At 44.3% G+C, this 19,204-nt stretch overlaps 1 protein-coding gene across 1 annotated transcript in view; it reads left to right on the top strand.

The window, feature by feature from the left end:
• LOC119396912 (midasin) overlaps positions 1-19,204 on the top strand; it is a 153,804-nt gene that overhangs the window by 56,886 nt on the left and 77,714 nt on the right. Inside the window, exons 26-33 of the mRNA XM_037664292.2 lie at positions 648-947; positions 1,548-1,724; positions 3,620-3,811; positions 3,876-4,046; positions 13,056-13,284; positions 14,899-15,052; positions 17,133-17,249; positions 18,106-18,190. Of these exons, the coding sequence (XP_037520220.1) occupies positions 648-947; positions 1,548-1,724; positions 3,620-3,811; positions 3,876-4,046; positions 13,056-13,284; positions 14,899-15,052; positions 17,133-17,249; positions 18,106-18,190 (1,425 nt within the window). The remainder of the gene's footprint in view (positions 1-647; positions 948-1,547; positions 1,725-3,619; positions 3,812-3,875; positions 4,047-13,055; positions 13,285-14,898; positions 15,053-17,132; positions 17,250-18,105; positions 18,191-19,204) is intronic.

Genomic DNA, 19,204 nt, shown 5'->3' on the forward strand with positions numbered 1-19,204 from the left:
GTTGTAGTGCCATGTAAAAAAATGCACTTCTTTCCTGTCTTTTTTGCTTTCATAACATTGCTACTTGATGTTACAACAAAATTATGTTTGAAAGGAACTTGAGTATGAATGAATGCAGTGTTCAATATGCCTGGGATGAAACTTACGCATTTTTTCTTCAGTTCCATATTTGATTGTAGGCAGTGAACCACTTGAAAACTTTTAGAAAAATGTTGACATTTATAGATAGCAAATAGTCAATTACAGGACCATATTGAATGGCACATTAATTAATAATATGAAAATTTCTAATATTTGCACACCTCTGATTGGAAACTAAGGTCATTTTCCAAGCTGCCTTTTTTCCTGTACGAGTCTTAATGCGTGAATTTAAGTATGTTTTAAACTGCACAAAAGCAGTGAAAATGCAGCCAAAGTTGCTGCAATTGACCCGCGTCCCTAGGCACTTCTCTATTAAAAGAACAAAAAAAGTTTTGATGAAGTTGGGTAGTTTATCATCTTCTGCTCATCACAGTTGTAGCTATTATGGAGCACGTGCTCCAAATGAAGACATTGGAGCCGAGACCACATCTGTGCCTCTAGTTATGAAACACCCTCGGAGAGCATTTCTTCTCTCACCCTCAAACCACCGTTAATCTTGGTTTCAGTTGAACCTGGCCTCTCAGAGCGTCCTTGAGGGACTCAACGCATGCCTCGACCACCGGGGTGAAGTGTTTGTGCCTGAGCTGAACCGCTCTTTTACTGTGGGTCATTCACGGTTCTTTGGCTGCCAAAACCCATATCGACAGGGTGGAGCACGGCGTGGCTTGCCTCGCTCCTTTCTCAATCGCTTTGTGCAGTTGAGCCTGGAACCCTTGAGCAGAGGTGATCTGCAAACCCTTGTGCGGTACTTGCACCCTGCACTGCCTGAAGACACCCTGGACAACATGGTTCTTTTCAATGAGAAGGTCAGTGTGCTTCCGATCAAGGGCAAAGTCTGAGAAGCATGGCGTCCACTACCGAAATAGTGACACTAACATGATCGCATCTGTGGAATGTATATGGAAAACGTTATATGAGGTGTTTTCAAATATTCTATGTGGATGCATGTTTTCAGCGAGAGCTGGGCAGGAAGCATTCATATATTGTATATGCTTGATTCGTTCCAGTGACTACTTTCCAATTTTGGTGCCACATGAAAGCTTTATGCTACATTGTGGTTAAAATAAGTTATGCTTGTAATATACACTAGTAGTTTTGTGAATGTAATGGGCCCAGAGTGAGCTATAAAGCCCAAAATTCTGAGCAGTTCAGTAATTTGGAAAAGCCCCAATTGTCTTTTTCTAACCATTGTTGAGTACAAAAACAATAGTCATTTGAATGCCTAGTGTGTGCATGATTTATTGCAAATTCTGCACACACTAGTGCTCAGTGAAAATAAAACCATGCAGCAGAAAGGCATGTTTGTTCTTGCAACAGTTGCTTGCCTCTTTGTAGTAATGATGCCTTTACAGCATATATGTGTGTTCATCAGGCTATAATCAGCACTGCATTCCTTTCTTTCATAGTTGGTTGATGAGGTGCAAAACCAAAGGCTGTGGGCCGTCTCGGGAAGCCCATGGGAGTTCAATCTGCGTGACATCTCCCGGTGGGCATGCCTTATGGAACGAGGCCCCTTGGAGCCAGGCTCTCATGTTGGACTTGTCTATGCAGCACGAATGCGCACCCCTGAGGATCGCAGCAGGGTCAGTGACTACATTCATAAGGCTCTATTATAGATTATTGGAATATTTTAGTGATGCATTTTCATTCAGTTTCTGTAGAAATTGTTGGCAGTTCATCAATGTTTCTTTCACTGACTTCTCCTGCTGGTGCAAAAATGCATCAGCAAATGCACTTTTCAATTGAGGACTGAGTTGAATAGGTCAATGTTCAATTTATTCTTACAAACCTTTTGCTATGCCTTGCTGTCTGTTTCCCTCACAGTGTTGCTTTTGGCAGTTAAATATTTCACAAGACAGCGTGACGTTATTTGTTAAGGGTTCATGCTGCACTAGCTGAGTTAGACCTTCGTACTGTATATACATTGGTTTTTGCGTAGGTTAACGGAAGAGAAATAGCACTGTACACGCCATCTGATCAATTATTTGCGTAGTTCCCCAGCACTTTCACTGGACCAGTAGACTTAAACGTATGTGGACAAAAACAATTTTGGACACTTTGCAGTGTGTAACGCGATAGTTCAGATTCCAGTCGCATGACCAAGTGCTAATTTGATCACCAAGTTGAGCAGAAGTAGCAATATATGTGTTCTCAGCATAGTTGTTGGCCGTGCCACCAGCGCCTCTTTGAAACCAAAACTAGCGAAGGCTAGTCAATCTAGTAGTCCCTGACCATGCTGAAACCAAGCCAAGTCATGAAGTCCTTCATTTTCATTTGATGCAGTTTGTTGTTCATTACCGTTCTTCGTGCCAAACTTGTGTTAATTTGTCTAATAAATGGCAGCATGCTTTTGAGTTACTTGTCGAAGCAGCCTTAAGTGGCACAGCTCCAGTTTGGGCCAATGAGGGCATAAAGGGAAATGATGGACGAAGCCTGTTGCGAAGAAAGGCTTGGTAATTTGACTGCTGTAACAGTATGACAGTAACTGAGCAAAGGGCCGCAGTTTTGTAACTTTAGCTTCTATTCAAGTCTATGCTACTATTATCATCCACGGTTCACAGCCTAATAATTCCATTAATAATGCAAGTGGGGTCTTGAGCTTTGCTAGTTCTTGCTGTGTAGCCTGCAAGCATTTATGCAGCCTCAAACTGTACATGCTTTTCATCTGCATGCTTGAAATACAACAGAAAGCAAAAAATACTGTGCCTAGCGTTATGGAAACCAAACACACTCTTAGTTGGTGTTCTCATGATCCATCAAATTCCTATCACATTTTTTAGTCTTCAAATGTCGCAGCATCACATTCTTGTTTAGCAATTTCTCACAGATGAGTTTGCTGTGGGGCTGGTTGGTCCAGCTTACTTTAAAAGAAAAACAGTGCAAAGATGGGAGCGACAAAAGAAGAGAATTGCATTACGCAAGTGCTGATGGTCAACTGAACATAGTTTATCATTGTGCTGATAACTGTGGTGTGTATGTTCTTTTTTTTCTTCGCTTTTTCATCGTATATGTTTGTCAGCCTGCACCGCTATGTGCGAAAGTGTGGCAACATATGTAATTTTTGCAAGCTACTGTAATTTTCATGGAATTATAGCCCCATTGTTACTTCTTTCACCTGCCATTACATTCACTTGACAATTACATTTAAAATGTGCTGATGACACATGTTGATTCAAATTGCATTCTGATAGTTTTTTCTTTTAAATGTCTAGCTTTTTACATGTAGACACTGAATTCCTTTCACCTAACAATTGAGCAAGCATACCATTTAAGTGGCTCATTTAATTACATCGCTGAATACTTATTGAAGTCTCTGGCCAGACAGTACACAAGATGTGTGGAATACATGCCTGAACCAAGGTCATTGCTTTGCTCTGCAAAACCTACCTGCAGCACTGCTGTGGCTTAACACGAGAGATCACAACAAGCTTCGATTCTCTGCTTCCTCGCATGTCCTACCCTGTTCCTGCCTGAGCAGGTGTTCAGCATTTACAAAGAAGTGTTTGGTGAGGCAGCCCTGGAACGGCCACCTGAGGTGCACGTGACTCCGAAGTGGCTGAGCGTCGGCAGCGCCATTTTGCCACGGAGAAGTCCTACACAGGATTCCTCATTGAGCTGCAGAGCCGTCGAAGATCTGCGACTCCTCCACATTCAGGCACCAGCCATGGAGGTGAGTTAGCCGAAAGGTTGAGCATCTTCATCCATTAAATGTTGTTTGTTTCTATGTAACTCAGGGCTTGGCGAAGTGCCTGGAAAATGGCCTCGCTGCATTACTTGTGAGTCCGTCAGGAAGCGGGAAGACGACACTAGTGCGAAGCATGGCCAGGCTTGCTGGTCGTCCCCTGGCTGTCTTGCCAATCGGCACGTCTACCGATGCGCTTGAACTGCTTGGTAGCTTCGAGCAGGTAAGTTCCTGCAATCTTCAAGCACTGTCTTTTCCTCTGGAAGATTGTCATGTAGCATTTTGGCAGGTACGCCTGTAGGCCATCACAGTGTGGTCTCCCTGCAAAGGCAGAGAGGGGAAAAAAATGTTTTTCATGCGTTTCACTTATTTGAAAACATATTAATGTGTCAAATAGCATGAATATCCTTTAACCTAACTTTAGTGAAAGCCTTAATGTAACTTAACTAGGATTTTAACTAGAGGTGTGCGAATATTCGAAATTTCGAACGTTTTTCAAATAGTGTTTGCTATTCGATTCGTACTGGAATTTTACTATTCGAACTATTCAAACTTCGCAAAAACAAATACAGTCAACGCCCGATTGAAAGTGACCCCTTCAGATTTTCAATATGCTTCACCACATTACACTCTCGTATTGCGGCAAAGCAGCCTTTCAAGCTCGGTTACAGTCGAATTTAGCCAGCACACAGTCAACGTCCACTTGGAAATGGTCCCTAGATTTTCAATATGCTTTACCTCATCACACCCCCGTATTACGGCAAAGCTGCCTTTCAAGCTCCGTTACGGTCGAACATGGCCAGGATACAGTCAGCGTCCGATTGGAAGTGGTCCCTAGATTTTCATTATGCTTCACCTCATCACACCAAGCTGCCTTTCAAGCTCGGCTACGATCGCAAATGTACTAACTCAAGAAAACGCTGGTTCCAACATGGAGATGGAAGATGTGGCAGATGTGGGGGCTCAATTAATGATGTTTTAGACCTGAAATAATCGGAAGCCGAAGCTTTTTAGCATTTAAAATTTCAGATGTTCTTGTAGATCGATGTCTACGAGGCAGATTTGGAACTCCGGACTTGAAGGGAGCACGCCCTTGTCCGCCACATCAGTTGGGCTTCCACAAAGTTGGAAGAGGAGGAGAGGCTGAAGAAATGGCATCTTTGCCTATCATATGTAAAGTGTTGTCGGCAACACTTTGGTTGCACCAAATCATGTACATAAGTACAATTCGGCCTCTACATTGCCTCATTCTTGATAAGACAACTATGAAACACCACCCCGCCAGTGCTTCATCAACCTAGCGAAAAGAAACACTTTCATGTTGCTATCTCATAAGAATATGCTTAGGAATCCTCTCTAACTTTTTTTCTGCAATTTCGCTTCGAAGTATTCGAAAAATATTCAATTCGCACTCACACTTCAAATTCGAATTCACTTCGCACCCAAAATTTTGCTATTCGCACCGCTCTAACTTTAACATTGCTGTGTGAGTGAGAATAATGCCAGAACACCAGTTTTTGAGTGCTATTGGCCTCAGCCAACCCTAAGTTGTGATGCTGTGCTGTACTTGTGGCCATTGTGCATATCTGCATAGAAAACAATTCAACTGACCAAACTCATTTCTGTATGAGTTTGTGCAAGATATCTTAAGCTTTGAATATATTAAGGTACCATTGTTTTAGCCAAACTCCCTCCCATATGGTGCTCCAAGAACCTCATTTCTCACATACTGGACTGTGTCTTATGTATGAGCACAAAGTTGTGTGCTAGTACAATGGAAAAATGCGTTAGTTTTTGCTTTGTGAAACATGTCAGTGGCTTTAAACCAACATTTTAATTCACATCAGATGCAGCATTGCTTTTTTACATAAACTAATATAATGCCTCTGTCTTGTTTCTATTTGATCAAGTGAAACATTTTTGCTTCTGCTCATCGGCAACATTGGGCCTTTTGCTGTGCATCTAATCATTCTGGTAATGAGCACTTCTCATATCTCTTGTAGAGGCATCAAAGTATAGTGTTACTTGAAACAAAATTAACACCCTACCTATGTGTTCATTTTTTTCACTTGGTTAAGGCTACTGCATGTTCAGAAGACTAACCATAGTTGCCTGTAAGAAAAATGGTGCACAGAATTCACTGATAGCAGTTTGTAGTTGTTGGGTCAAGTTTGTGCTGCTGTTACGGTGTATTGATAAGCAGATTGAAAACTTCAGGGCGCTCGTGTTTGGGCCAGATCAGATAAGTGCTGAGTAGCCGAGTTACACAAAAGCTAATTTGTCAGCACATTCACTCCTGTGTGCTGGTATGGATGTTATGCAGGCAAAACACCTGTCACTAGAAGTAGCATGCATGCGATCTAATGGGTGGGCTGAGCATCTTGTGTGGATTTTCAGCTGTTTTTATGGCGCTGATCACTGCCCTGCTTTGCAAACATGGTCCCTGTGTATTGTGTCTGTTTGAGATGCCCAAACAAGGAACTTTATGTGGCAATGAGAGCGCATAATAATGAACATTTCTATATAATGTATATGTTGATACGAAAACTATCGTCGTTAATCTTGTTTTGTTAGTCCATGCCAGAGTCAAATATGAGCTGATCTTTGTTTACTTTGTGCCACTTATGTTATTGCGATGGTATTGTAAAGCCAGGAAACAAGAAACACGCAAAAAACGCCAGGCCTGCGCTGAAACCGCAGCACAGTCACAGCGAAAGCTGGAAGAGCGGCGTTTCTAGAGCCCGTTTTAAGCTCTCTTGGGGCGACAATACAAGTACACTAGAAAGGTACCCACTACGCCATAAATCACAATTTTTCTGAAGTTGGGAAGCACCTACTAAGCCATTATTCGTCATTCTGCGGAGAAGCAAGGCACCAGCTACACGTCTGTAAGGCATTATGTGCACTTTGTTGACGCGACGACTGATGACGATGAAGAATTATGGCTCAGCCCTTTGTAATGGGTTGGAAGCTTTAAACGGCCCACCAGGTATGTAATTTGCATTGGGTGACACCCGGTCGCTATTTCCTTCTCCCGTCATGCTGTATAACATACGTTGACGTGGGAGAGAGACGAGAGGGGGCGAAGAACTTCATTGAGACTCCGAGGAAATGGATCATGCGCTAATTGGCTTCCTTGGCAACCAATACAAGTGCACTTGCGAGGAACCCACTACGCTATAAATCATTGTAATTTTTGAGAAGTAGGGCAGCAGGCACTGTGCCATTTTTCGTCATTCTACGGAGAGCATTGGTACCTGCTAAACACATGTAAGGCATTATGCACACTTTGTTGATGCTGTGCCTGATGACGATGAAGAATTATGGCAGAGCCCTTTGTAATGGGTTGGAAGCATTCAACAACCTACTCGTTGCGCAATTCGCATTGTGTGACGCCTGGTTACAGAATTCGCGTTGTGCGACGCTTGGTGCTTATTTTACTATTCAACCACGCTATATTGCATATGCTAGTGTGGTTCCTTCCTGACATGAAGCCTGTATAGGACCTTTTTGCAAAGCAGTTTCAAGCACTGGCATGGATCAGAGGTTGAATACTGGGCTCCCACGCAGAGGGCCCAGGTTCGAACCTCGTTCCATCCTGGAAATTTTTTCTTATTTCCTTTTTTTTCTTATTTCGAGCGATACTGGTTACGGACACCGTCGGCGGCGGCGGCGGACAACTACGGCGCCAAAAACGGCCGGTGAAATGATCTCATAACAGCTTTCGCTGTAAAAGGCAGCAGTTCTTTTAGGACTGTTCAGCCTGCATGCGGATAATTTTGGGCTTATCCCTTCTTTTCTGGCAGTTTATTCACATTCGTGCAGTGCAAGCACTGCAGCAATATTCCCATGTGTTGTCACTCATGCACGCAATAGCATAGAATATGGCTGCGAATGGGGGTGTCATTAGGACTTCTATTATACTGCTCACACTTGATTTGGCTTGTGAAATCAAGCTTACCTCATCATATTTATTCGAAAGGTTGTGAAGCTTGAAGCAAGCTTGGCTGACTTGGTAGTATGAAGAATATCACAGTGACGTAACAGTTTGCTGTGTGTATAAGTGTGTGTAACCTCCACAAAAATAAGCCCATGGAGGAATGTGTGAGGAAGGCCCAGCGAGGAGTGTGCGTACTCACAAAGGCACCATCTGGTCAACGGGCAGCTGCAGGGGTGTTGCACCAGGAGAGCCCCGTGGGTCTGTGTCTAGCACAAGAAGCAGTGCAGGGTTGACCGTGGCGTGCACAAAAGCCACATGCATGGCAACCTGGTGCGGAAGGGGTGCCTTGGGTTGAACAAGTGTCACCACAAACAGGGGCCCCCAGAAAAGCATGTAGGCAGCTAGCAGCAGACCGAAGGCGCGTAGCCGCCGCAGGCCCCACCGCTCCTGGCGCTCCACGTAGTCCTTTAAGAGAAGTGCATGCCTTTAACCTTAGGGACGCAGAGAGGGTCGATTAGTTATATATAAGGGGTCCTCATTGAGACAAAAAGTTTATGCATATGTGTATGTCTGGTTAAGTTTCTCTATAAATATTTATTCACATAATGGACGACTCAGTTCATTTAGTGGATTTTCTTTACCCTGACTTTCCATCACTCTCGCGCGAGACTGCTTCGATGGCTGGGATCTCTATGTATTTTAATCCCCGCATAGCGTCGAGCTACCCTCCTGACGAGTTTATGAAAGCTGCAACGCAAACTTTCTCTTTCTGCAAGCGGGAGAGTTTCTCGACTTGCGGGTGGCTGTGTAGCTTAGGAGGGGGGTTAGTGCGGTGTTGTCGAGCAGCATCGTGATCGCGTGCCGCCTTGGTTGGCAGAGGAAAGCTCAGCGAGTGATCGTGTCACGCACCTGCATGGTCCGGTCGCCAGGCGCGGAGACCATCATCGCGGTGACGAGCGAGGCGACGCGCGCGGCCTCCACCTTGGAGCGGCACAGGTCCCGGTGCAGCCTCCGCAGGTGCATGGCGGTGAGGAGCACGCAAAGCGCGTTGACGCCCACCCAGAGCAGGCCGAGCACGTAGTGCGGTCCCGGCTGCACGGGGCAGAGGTGCGCGGCGCGGGCACCGGCCAGAAAGGTCGGTCCCAGCTGGACGGTGACCGACGCGAACCACACGAGGAAGAGCGCGAGCGCGAGGCACTGCGGCGAGTCCGGGCCGCCGTCACTGAGCACCCACGTGAGCAGGTTCACCGTGGAGACGGTGACGAGCAGCAGGAAGGCCGACTCGAGCACGGGGCACCGCGGCGGCGCCCGTTGGCACAGAAGAAGGGCTAGGCCTAGCGGCAGTAGTAGACCGGCGCGCGTGCAGTCGACGAGGCCCTGGTGGAAGAGTAGGCCCTGTGCCCAGCCGCGTCGACGGGCGGCCACCTGTCCCATGAGCAAGCAGTTGGTGCCCATGCCGAGGGCGGCGAGTGCCAGGAGCAGCGCCGCTTCGGCCGCTGCGCCGCCCGCCCAGGGCCCGGCCCACGGGCCCGAGCACGCCGAGCTCCCGTTGCCCGACGCCACGCTGGTCACGCCGCTCCGATCCTCGCAGCAGCCATCTCCCTGCGCGGGTCGCTGGGGAAGGGGGGGAATAAGGAAGCGCGGGATGGAGGGCCCCTGGCGGCGGTTGCGGCAAGCGTTATCGAGGAATGTGTCGCAAGTGATGGCTTCATCCCGCCGCAGCCCCCTTCTTTCTCGCACCGTCGCATGCACCGTTGCAACTTTATTTTTCCGCCGTTTGAGGACGCGCGTGTTGTCGGTGCCTTAGGCGGGACTCGCTATGCGTAATGCGCGTTCCGATCGCATAAATCTTGCCGGAGCTCGATAGGAAACGCGCGAACTCTGAGCCGAGTTTGTAAATGCTCCTAAATGGAGCGCTTAGCCGAGTATTATGGGAGCGCCGCGCTTCTGCCGCTGTCTGCGTCTGTACTTCGCGAGAGCCATGGGAGTGTTTCCGTTTGAGCCGATTCGGCGCTTGTACGAAATCTCCTTCGGCAAGAAAAACGCTGCTCGGGTTTACTCCTGTAAAGCTTGCATTCCTGTTCGTCACAGGTGTATTTCAGCAAAGCTTCCTTGAAGGGGATATATGAGCGGTCTATAGGCTTCCCCACGCTTGTTTATTTGCGATTTTTTTTTCTTTTTGAAGAATAGTTTTAATGGCGATCGTCCGCAAAATTCTTCTCCTTTTTATTTTCTGCTGTTATTGCAAAGTTGGCTGCACCTTTTTTGTCAGAGAAAGAAATGTTCACAGGCATGTATTAGGTTGCAAATTGTTTTGAGTTATGATTATCTATGCCAAATCAATACATAAAACAAAAGGATTCCCTTTGTATTTGAATAGCTTTAGTGTTCCAACTTACAGTGTCTTTCTTGGCTTTTTATTAGGGGTGTGCGAATATTCGAAATTTCGAATATTTTTCGAATAGTGTTTGCTATTCGATTCGATTCGCACTGCAGTTTTACTATTCGAACTATTCGAACTTCCCAAGAACAAATACAGTCAACGTCCGACTGAAAGTGCCCCCTTCAGGTCTTTAATATGCTTCACCTTATTGCACTCCCGTATTATGGCAAAGCTGCCTTTCAAGCTCCGTTACGGTCGAACTTTGCCAAGACACAGCCAACGTCCGATTGGAAGTGTTCCCTAGATTTTCAATGTGCTTCACCTCATCACACCCCGGCATTGCGCCAAAGCTGCCTTTCAAGCTTCGTTACGGTCGAACTTGCCAAGACAGTCAACGTCTGATTGGAAGTGGTCCCTACCACATCACACCCCGGCATTGCGGCAAAGCTGCCTTTCAAGCTCCGTTACGGTCGAACTTTGCCAAGACACAGTCAACGTCCGATTGGAAGGGATCCCTAGATTTTCAATATGCCTCACCTCATCACACCCCCGTATTGCGGCAAAGCTGCTTTTCACGCTCTGCTACGGTCGCACATGTATTAACTCAAGAAAACGCTGGTTCCAACATGGAGATGAAAGACTTGGCAGAGGTGGGAGCTCAATTAATGTTGTTTTGGACCTGAAATTTGGGCAGGAAGTCAGAAAAATTGGAAGCCGAAGCTTTTTAGCATCCAAAATTTCAGATGATCTTATATATCGACGTCTACGAGGCAGATTTGGAACTCCGGACTTGAAGGGAGCACACCCTTGTCCGCCACATCAGTTGGGTTTCCACAGAAGTTGGGAGAGGAGGAGAGGCTGAGGAAATGGCATCTTTGCCTATCACGTGGGAAGTGTTGTCGGCAACACTTTAGTTGCGCCAAATCATGTATATAAATAGAATTCGGCCTCTACATTGCCTCATTCTTGATAAGACGACTATGAAACACTACCCCGCCAGTGCTTAATCAACCTAGTCAAAAGAAACACTTTCATGTTGCTATCTCCTAAGAATATGCTTAGGAATCCTCTCTAACATTTTTTTTCTGCAATTTCACTTCGAAGTATTCGAAAAATATTCTATTCAATTCGCACTCACACTTCAATATTCGAATTCGCTTCGCACCCAGAATTTTGCTATTCGCACAGCTCTACTTTTTATATAGGTTGGGTTCAGTTGTATCCCATGAACAGCTGTACAGGATAAAATGGCAAAATGTGTCAAAGTTTCTGTTTATTTATTCCTTATTTTTTACTTTTTGATTACCATATTATTTGTCATCTGGACATTACTATATTACTTTTAGTTTCAGTCACCTTTCACTGATATACATACTTTGGTTCCACCCAATAAGTTTTTGTGCTTGACCGCTGACCCAAAGGTCGTGGGTTCAAATCCCGGCCGCAGCAGCCACTTTTCGATGGAGGCTAAATGATAAAGGCCCGTGTGCTTAGGTTTAGGTACATGTTAAAGAATCCCAGGTGGTGGAAATTTCCAGAGCCCTCCACTACGGCATCTCTCATAATCACATTGTGGTTTTGGGACATAAAACCCCAACAATTATTATTATTATTATTATTATTATTATTATTATTATTATTATTATTATTATTATTATTATTATTATTACCAATAAGTTTGAGGAGTTCTTCTGCTGTAAAATGACCCACGTATAAAAAATGCATTGAAGTACATGACATAACACCAAATACTGCCTACGAGGTTCACTGAGTGAATAAATTTTTTATGCTTTGTTTTTTTTTTTTTCACTTTTTATTTTCGAACAAAAGATTTGTTAATGACTCTGCCTTTAGGTGCATCTATGACTGAAAAATGCATCCAGTTGTACTGAAATTTCTTTTATTCGTTCCTCTTGTGGCTACTGTACAAAGAATATCTTGGGCAACTGAAGACAATCTTGGGAACGTTTTTGGGGTGCATCTTCCACCATTCAAATAGCTTCCCATCTCCCAATGCAAATGCAGTGCAAATATCGGCCTAACTCGATCATCACCATTTTCTTCCATATCTGTAGTGTCTTGCCACTCTTGAAAGCCATCCTCCGCTGCCACTCCCTATTGGCTGGAGAGTGTGAGTGGGGGGGCGGGGTAGCACACAATCATGCTCTCACGAGCAAGTGTGGTAGTGAAACTTATGATGTAAAAAGCATCTAGTGTTCTTTATTTCGAAGTCTTCAGTCATCCAAGCATAAATGTTCCACTTCTTAGAGCTCATTGGGAATGTAAGGCCACTTTCAAATGTATTATTTGTCATAGAGCTTGGTTTGATAAATCTTGACACTAGAACATCTTTATGCAGACAGCTCATTTTTTTTTCTTTCTTCTGCCTTCATAGCTTGCTTGGTATTTTTGTCTGCTTATCGAAATCATTGTACCTTGTTGTTTTAGTTTATAAATAAATCTCTGCACTAAATACATTCTCTATGGCAGTCTCCTTAACAAACAAGCTTTGTAGTAGCAAACTGTGCATGTCTGGCCTCTCAGCCAGCCCAGGATTTTTGGCACCAGTACTAGGAACATTTAATTTGTGCCCACATGGGCAAGGAACACACTGTAAAACTCAATATTTGTGCATCTGAAGTGAGCATGGATAGAGGGTGGCACCTTTTGTGGGGAATGAATGATACTTATTTGCATGTGTAAACATGTGTAAGTAGGGTGCAGTTGATGAGGTATGAGCAAGTTTTCACATGATTTCTCAAGTTTGCAATGGCACATTGGAATTGTTACCTAGGCTATTCTTTTCTTGCACTCTTACGTCCTTCCGTCAGTGATGAAAAGTATGTGCACCCTTGAAGTTGTCAGTGTTTTCAGGAGTGCTAATTGCAGACTTCTCACTTTCCGTGCAGGTGGACCTGCTGAAGAAGCTCAAACACCTACTTTCATCTGCGGACAGGCAGTTAGATGAGCTCCTCAAACGGGCATCTGAAGGGCTGATGGATGGTGGCATAGAGGAACTGTTGAAGCTGCGGCATCAGCTGAATCAGATTATGCCAACTGACGTGGCACAACCTGATGATGTACTGAAGTGCCTAAAGCACCTTCGCCATGTTCTTGGCACTGTACTTGAGTGTAGAGGTGAGTGCTCATTTCCTGACTTTTGATTGTGTGCTAGACTTAGTAAACTAGGATACTGACACGTACTTACTTTTTTTTATTTCATGGGGGCCGCCTTTTTCACTGTGTTGTGACATGCTTTGTTACTTGGCACAAGCTGTGCTTCAACTTGCATATTGCTTCGCCATTGACGCCGACTGTTCTATAAACATTGCATGCTTGACGCATATGTTTGAGTACCTTCCAAATCGCACGCGAGCATCAGTAATAACACTAGAATGTATTGTGATGCATGTATAAAAGCGGAAGCATTTCGCTGCTGATCAATTTTTTATTACCGACAGCCGACGATTGTGCTTGAGGCTGTCGTTGCGCTGAGTTTGTCACTTCTTTTCATTCTGGACATAAGTGCGTCCAATAAAGTGTTTCATCCTTATCTGCTGGAGTTCTGCTTGCTTCACTGTCACAACCACATGACAATATTTTAATGAAAAGGTATGAGCTATCAGCTGATCCCTGTCAAGACAAAGCCGGTGCAACTGCGCCCATCCAAGTAAAGTGCAGAAGCCACGCAGCCGGCCATTCCCCCCCCCCCCTTGTGGACCTTTTGCGCGATAGAAGCCCGCCAGCGGTAAAGCTGCAATTGTTGGCTGTGCTTACCAGAAACCTTCAGAGCTTTCTGTTATTGGAGCATGCCATTTGAGTGGTTAAAAGTAGAGCTGTGCGAATAGCAAAATTTTGGGTGCGTAGCGAATTCGAATATTGAAGTGTGAGTGCGAATCGAATCGAATATTTTTCTAATATTTCTCGAATATTTCTTGAATATTTTTCGAATACTTCGAAGCGAAATTGCAGAAAAAAAGTTAGAGAGGATTCCTAAGCATATTCTTATGAGATAGCAACATGAAAGTGTTTCTTTTCGCTAGGTTGATGAAGCACTGGCGGGGTGGTGTTTCATAGTTGTCTTATCAAGAATGAGGCAATGTAGAGGCCGAATTGTACTTATGTACATGATTTGGTGCAACCAAAGTGTTGCCGACAACACTTTACACGTGATAGGCAAAGAAGCCATTTCCTCGGCCTCTCCTCCTCTTTCAACTTCTGTGGAAGCCCAACTGATGTGGCTAAGTTTGACCGTAACGGAGCTTGAAAGGCAGCTATGCCGCAATACCGGGGTGTGATGAGGTGAAGCATATTGAAAATCTAGGGACCACTTTCAATTGGACGTTGACTGTCTCTTGGCAAAGTTCGACCGTAAAGGAGCTTTAAAGGCAGCTTTGCCGCATTACCCGGGTGTGATGAGGTGAAGCATATTGAAAATTTGAAGGGGTCACTTTCAATCGGACATTGACTGTACTTGTTTTTGGGAAGTTCGAATAGTAAAATTTCAGTGCGAATCGAATCGAATAGCAAACACTATTCGAAATTTCGAATATTCGCGCACCTCTAGTTAAAAGTCATTGTTCTTTGGAGATTCTCTTCAGGGGTACTTAATCTTATGGAGTCGCCAGCTACGTCTTAGAGCTTCTCGCACATTTAACTGGTTGCTTGTAACAGGCATTGCTCCTGGTTCTGGTGCTGAAAGGGAGGGTGAGGCATGCTGCAACAACATGAAGCTTCTCCATTCCATTTCAGGCTGGAAGTCTACGTTGAGAGAGCTTGAGCAACTTGAAAAGGCCGCCACTCTACCTGGTGCTGTCAGTGGGTGCTTTGAGTGGCAAGACAGCGTGTTGGTGAAGAGCCTGCTACAGGGTCACTGGCTCATGCTGAAGAATGTCAACCTATGTGCGTGAGTATCCCAGTTCATGTACGTTCACTTCTAAGCGCTTGAGCTAATGAAGATCAGTGCACATCTTGCAAGGAGCATTTATGTCCCTGTTCATTGAAATGCTCTAAAAAGTTCTTCCCATCTTTAAATATTTATCCATACATCCACCAGTCCACAAATGGGAAAGCTTCTGTGATATGTCTGTCACTTATAGCTTAAGGAGCACTTAGACATACTTTCGAACTTGTTAAAAGTCTAGCGCACACAGGGGTTCTTTGGTGGGCTAGCTTGTTCATGAAGATTGTGGCAGTATATATGAACATTGTGGCAGTAGTATACCATATCCCTTTGTCTTGTCACTGCATGTATATAGGACACACAGGCAGGTGTGCTAATGTGAGACTGCTTGAGCACCAAATTCTTTACCAAAGAAGTGAAGTAACCTGGCAAAACACTGCTCTGAATGTGGCTGTACACCATTCTTTGTTGATATGGGTATTGTGTTTGTTCATAAAGATGCCTGTACTAGAGAAGTGGTGGAAGCCTTTCACATTTCGAGAAAAGGAAGCAGTTGTGTTTGTCAGCCTTCTGTAGCCTAGTCTAGTAAAGAGGTAGGCCTGCTTAATCAGGGATAACGTCGGCATTTCTTTCACGTGCGTGTATGAGACAAGGTTTTTTTATGCTTTTATTTACTTACCAGTGTTCTTGACAATAAGCATGCGCATATGCTTGTTATCTGACTTTAAAAGCTAGATCTTTCTTCCACTAAACTTAGTTGCGAGTACAACATCGCTTGTGTCTTTTCTTCCTTGGTTTCATCTTTTGCGCTGTTGTTAAAGGGGCCCTGCACCCATATCTTACCCTCCGATTTTTACATCGGAACGCGTTCCTTGTATCGTCCTGAGATGAATGCAAAAAGAATTTTGGAGATAGACCCACGGAAAAAGACCCACGGAAACGGAAGTTATTGGACTTACAAATTCAAAATAAAAGCAGACGACAGAAATTGGCGTACCCTTTCGTATTTCACTCACCCAGTGACGTGTCACTGGAGTTTTGTCTGCTTCCAATCAAAACGCGACTTACATTTTGCCATACCGGAACCCAGCAGCACATGGTGGCCTTCTAGTCGCAAGCGGCCGCCGCTCCTTTTGACGGCTTCTGTGCCGCACAAGTTAGCAGATGACTGTATCAATGTATGCTGACACGTAAACACACCTAGACACCTCGAGTATATGGAAAATCTGTTTAAGGCAGAAATGCAAAGCACAGTGTATTGATGAAGGCTGCGCCGGCTGCGCCTTGAGTAGGCCGTTCGGCAGCGCCATCTGTGTCGCAGTTTCTGATAAGTTAAAATCGATGCACAAATTGGTGTCCTTTTCGCAGCTGTAACGAGCATTAAACACATTAAAATGAGTAAATTCCACATACTCAGTGTGTCGCAAGCGTGTACTATATATTATTTATTTCCCACCATTGAAAACGAACAGCATAAGTCACGCACGCTGCCTCACTTCCTGTAACAGAAATTGTCGTTGTACGACGCTGCAATCGGCGCGGAAACCCATTTCGGAAGCAAATTAAAATATCAAACGCTTCGTTCTCACCGCTTTCGTTGGTGCCACTGCAGTCATCAAGGCCCATAGAAAGCAAACGGCCAATAGAAACAACGTGCGTAATTGAGGGTGCAGGGCCCCTTTAAAGCACCATGCTCTATGAATGCACGGCACACATGGCTTGCAGCTGGGTGTTGTGGCTCACATTTTTTCCTTTTCTTATCCTTTCCATGCAGGCACTCACTAGCTTGATTTAATTGTTATATTGTAATTTGTGCATGCAGCATGGTGACGCGGTAGTAAGTGATTTATTTGACTATAAAAACATGCAGTAGTTCACAGTGCTCATTGTTATATCCATTGTATTGTTAAAACCAGTACTATTGTTAGGAGTGGATTCAACTAATTGTTTTCTATATTGGAACATTTTTCAAGTTCCAACTCGCGATTATTGTGTTTATTGCATTGCTCACTTTAATTTGTGATAATGAAGTTTAACAAGTTGATTTGTGTTCTTCACATCTACAACTCTGACTGAAATGCAGGGCGTCTGTGCTTGACCGACTAAATGGCCTGCTGGAACCAGGTGGTGTGCTTCCTCTGACCGAGCAGGGTGTTGTTGGTGAAGCACTTCGTATCATCAAACCACATCCAAACTTCAGGTGGGCTTTTCCACATTGCTTTTCTTTACCCTTGAAAGATACTTCTGCTGCAAACTTGTGTATATTTCACGCTTGAACACTTCAGTAACTGTCTTGCATAGTGAAGTTGATATTTTGACAGAGGCTAGTCTGGTCTGGAAGAATCCTTAAAATAAGTAACAAGAAATGCAAACCAAGGCCAAAAGTGAAAAGCTACTTCTACTCCTCTGACCAGAGCTCTCGGTTCCTGCCAGAAGAGTTCATATGTCTCCTCCATTCTACTTCATTAGGCGGCACCTTTTATTGATTTTTTTTACTTTTGCGCAGCATGCGTGTAGTGGGAGGAGTAAGAGGCTAGGTAGATGTCCTGATTATGGTGAATACAGTCATGAGGAGACCATAATGCTTTTTATTAGTTGTTGTATGGGCAGCAACTCACAGAATTTGTTTTTGATAACTTGGTCTAATTTCTGCTCTTCTTCTTTTTGATAAAAAGGAACAGAGACTTTGTTGTCACCGTTTTCTTGCAAGTGCTACCGCTTATCACTTGGTTGATAGTGTGTAAAAAAAAGATAAAAAGGATGTGTTCAACGAGTAAAAGTCATTCTCCAAAAGTTGTCGTAATTAAGTCAGCAATCTGGGGCACACAAGTACGAGACACACGCACGATGTGGTCAAATTATTATCCATCGCGAATGCCAGCATCTTTAAAAAGACGTTGAAGCGTTTCAGTTGTTTTGTGATGTTGGACTGCGACATTGTGGTGTCATCCTTCTGCTGGCTTACTTCTCTGTGTGCAGTTCTATTGTAAACAGGTGTTAAAGGAGCCTAGCCATCCTTCTGTGTTCAAATCCTCCTCTTGTGTTTGTCATTTCAGGCTTATTATGACCATGGATCCGAAGAATGGAGAGATTTCAAGGGCAATGAGGAACCGAGTTGTGGAGATCTTTGTGCCAGGAGAGGTAAAGTAACTTGCAACAAGTGTGCTGTTCTGCTTATGATCATTCATGAATGCTTTTTCTTAACTTAGCATTTTAATCAGTGGTCGAAAGGGACAGAGATGCCGCCGTGGTGCCGCAGTGGTTACAATGCTGGGCTGTGGACCCACAAGACACGGTTTCAGTCCCAGCTAGGCGGTCGCATTTTGATAGAGGCGAAATGCTTGAGGCTCGTGTACTGTGCAATGTCAGTGCATGTTAAAGAACCCTCGGTGATTGTAATTTTCGGAGCTCTCCACTATCGTGTGCCTCATAATCATATTGTGATTTAGCACATAAAACCACAGCAATTATTACTACCGTAAAATCCCGAGCAAGCACCCCCCCTATGGTGAAAGATAATCTGACAAGATTTGGAGGGGGGGTCGCTTGCTCGGTCATGGATCAAAGCTCAAGATGGCGGCAGAAAAGCCGCTCAGTATAAAGAAAGCGCACCCGTGCTTCTAACGAAATGCTTTATTGAACACGCATGCATTCACTGTTTTTATTCACCTCATCGGGTAAATAAAAAGAGTGAATGAAACAAAGAAAAATGGCGGGAAGGGGGGCACTTGCTTGGTCAATGGCGCATATTTCAAATCTCTGGAAAAAGGGAGGGGGGCGCTTGCTCCGGTGGGGGTGCTTGCTCGGGATTTTACGGTATTATTAAAAGATACAGATATATTCAGCAAATGCCAATATTATGTGACCTCCCTGAATAATTTGTATAAGTACGAGTGCTGAACAAGATTGAGATCAGAAACACTAAGATGCTTTGATGGAGATAAAATGTATCAAACTGTCTTTATCCACTTATAATAATACTGACCAAGGCCACATGAACACATAATTTGTGTGCAGGTATTGGCACTGTGTTACGGATAATGAATGTTCGTTCTGTCACTTCGAATATTCAAACGAATGTTACAGTACTTGAATTCGCTTTGACACAAACATCACATTTTCAAAATTTCAAAATACAGTAGACTCTCAGTAAAT

The sequence above is a fragment of the Rhipicephalus sanguineus genome, chromosome 6, assembly GCF_013339695.2.
Source record: "Rhipicephalus sanguineus isolate Rsan-2018 chromosome 6, BIME_Rsan_1.4, whole genome shotgun sequence".
NCBI lineage: Eukaryota > Metazoa > Arthropoda > Arachnida > Ixodida > Ixodidae > Rhipicephalus > Rhipicephalus sanguineus.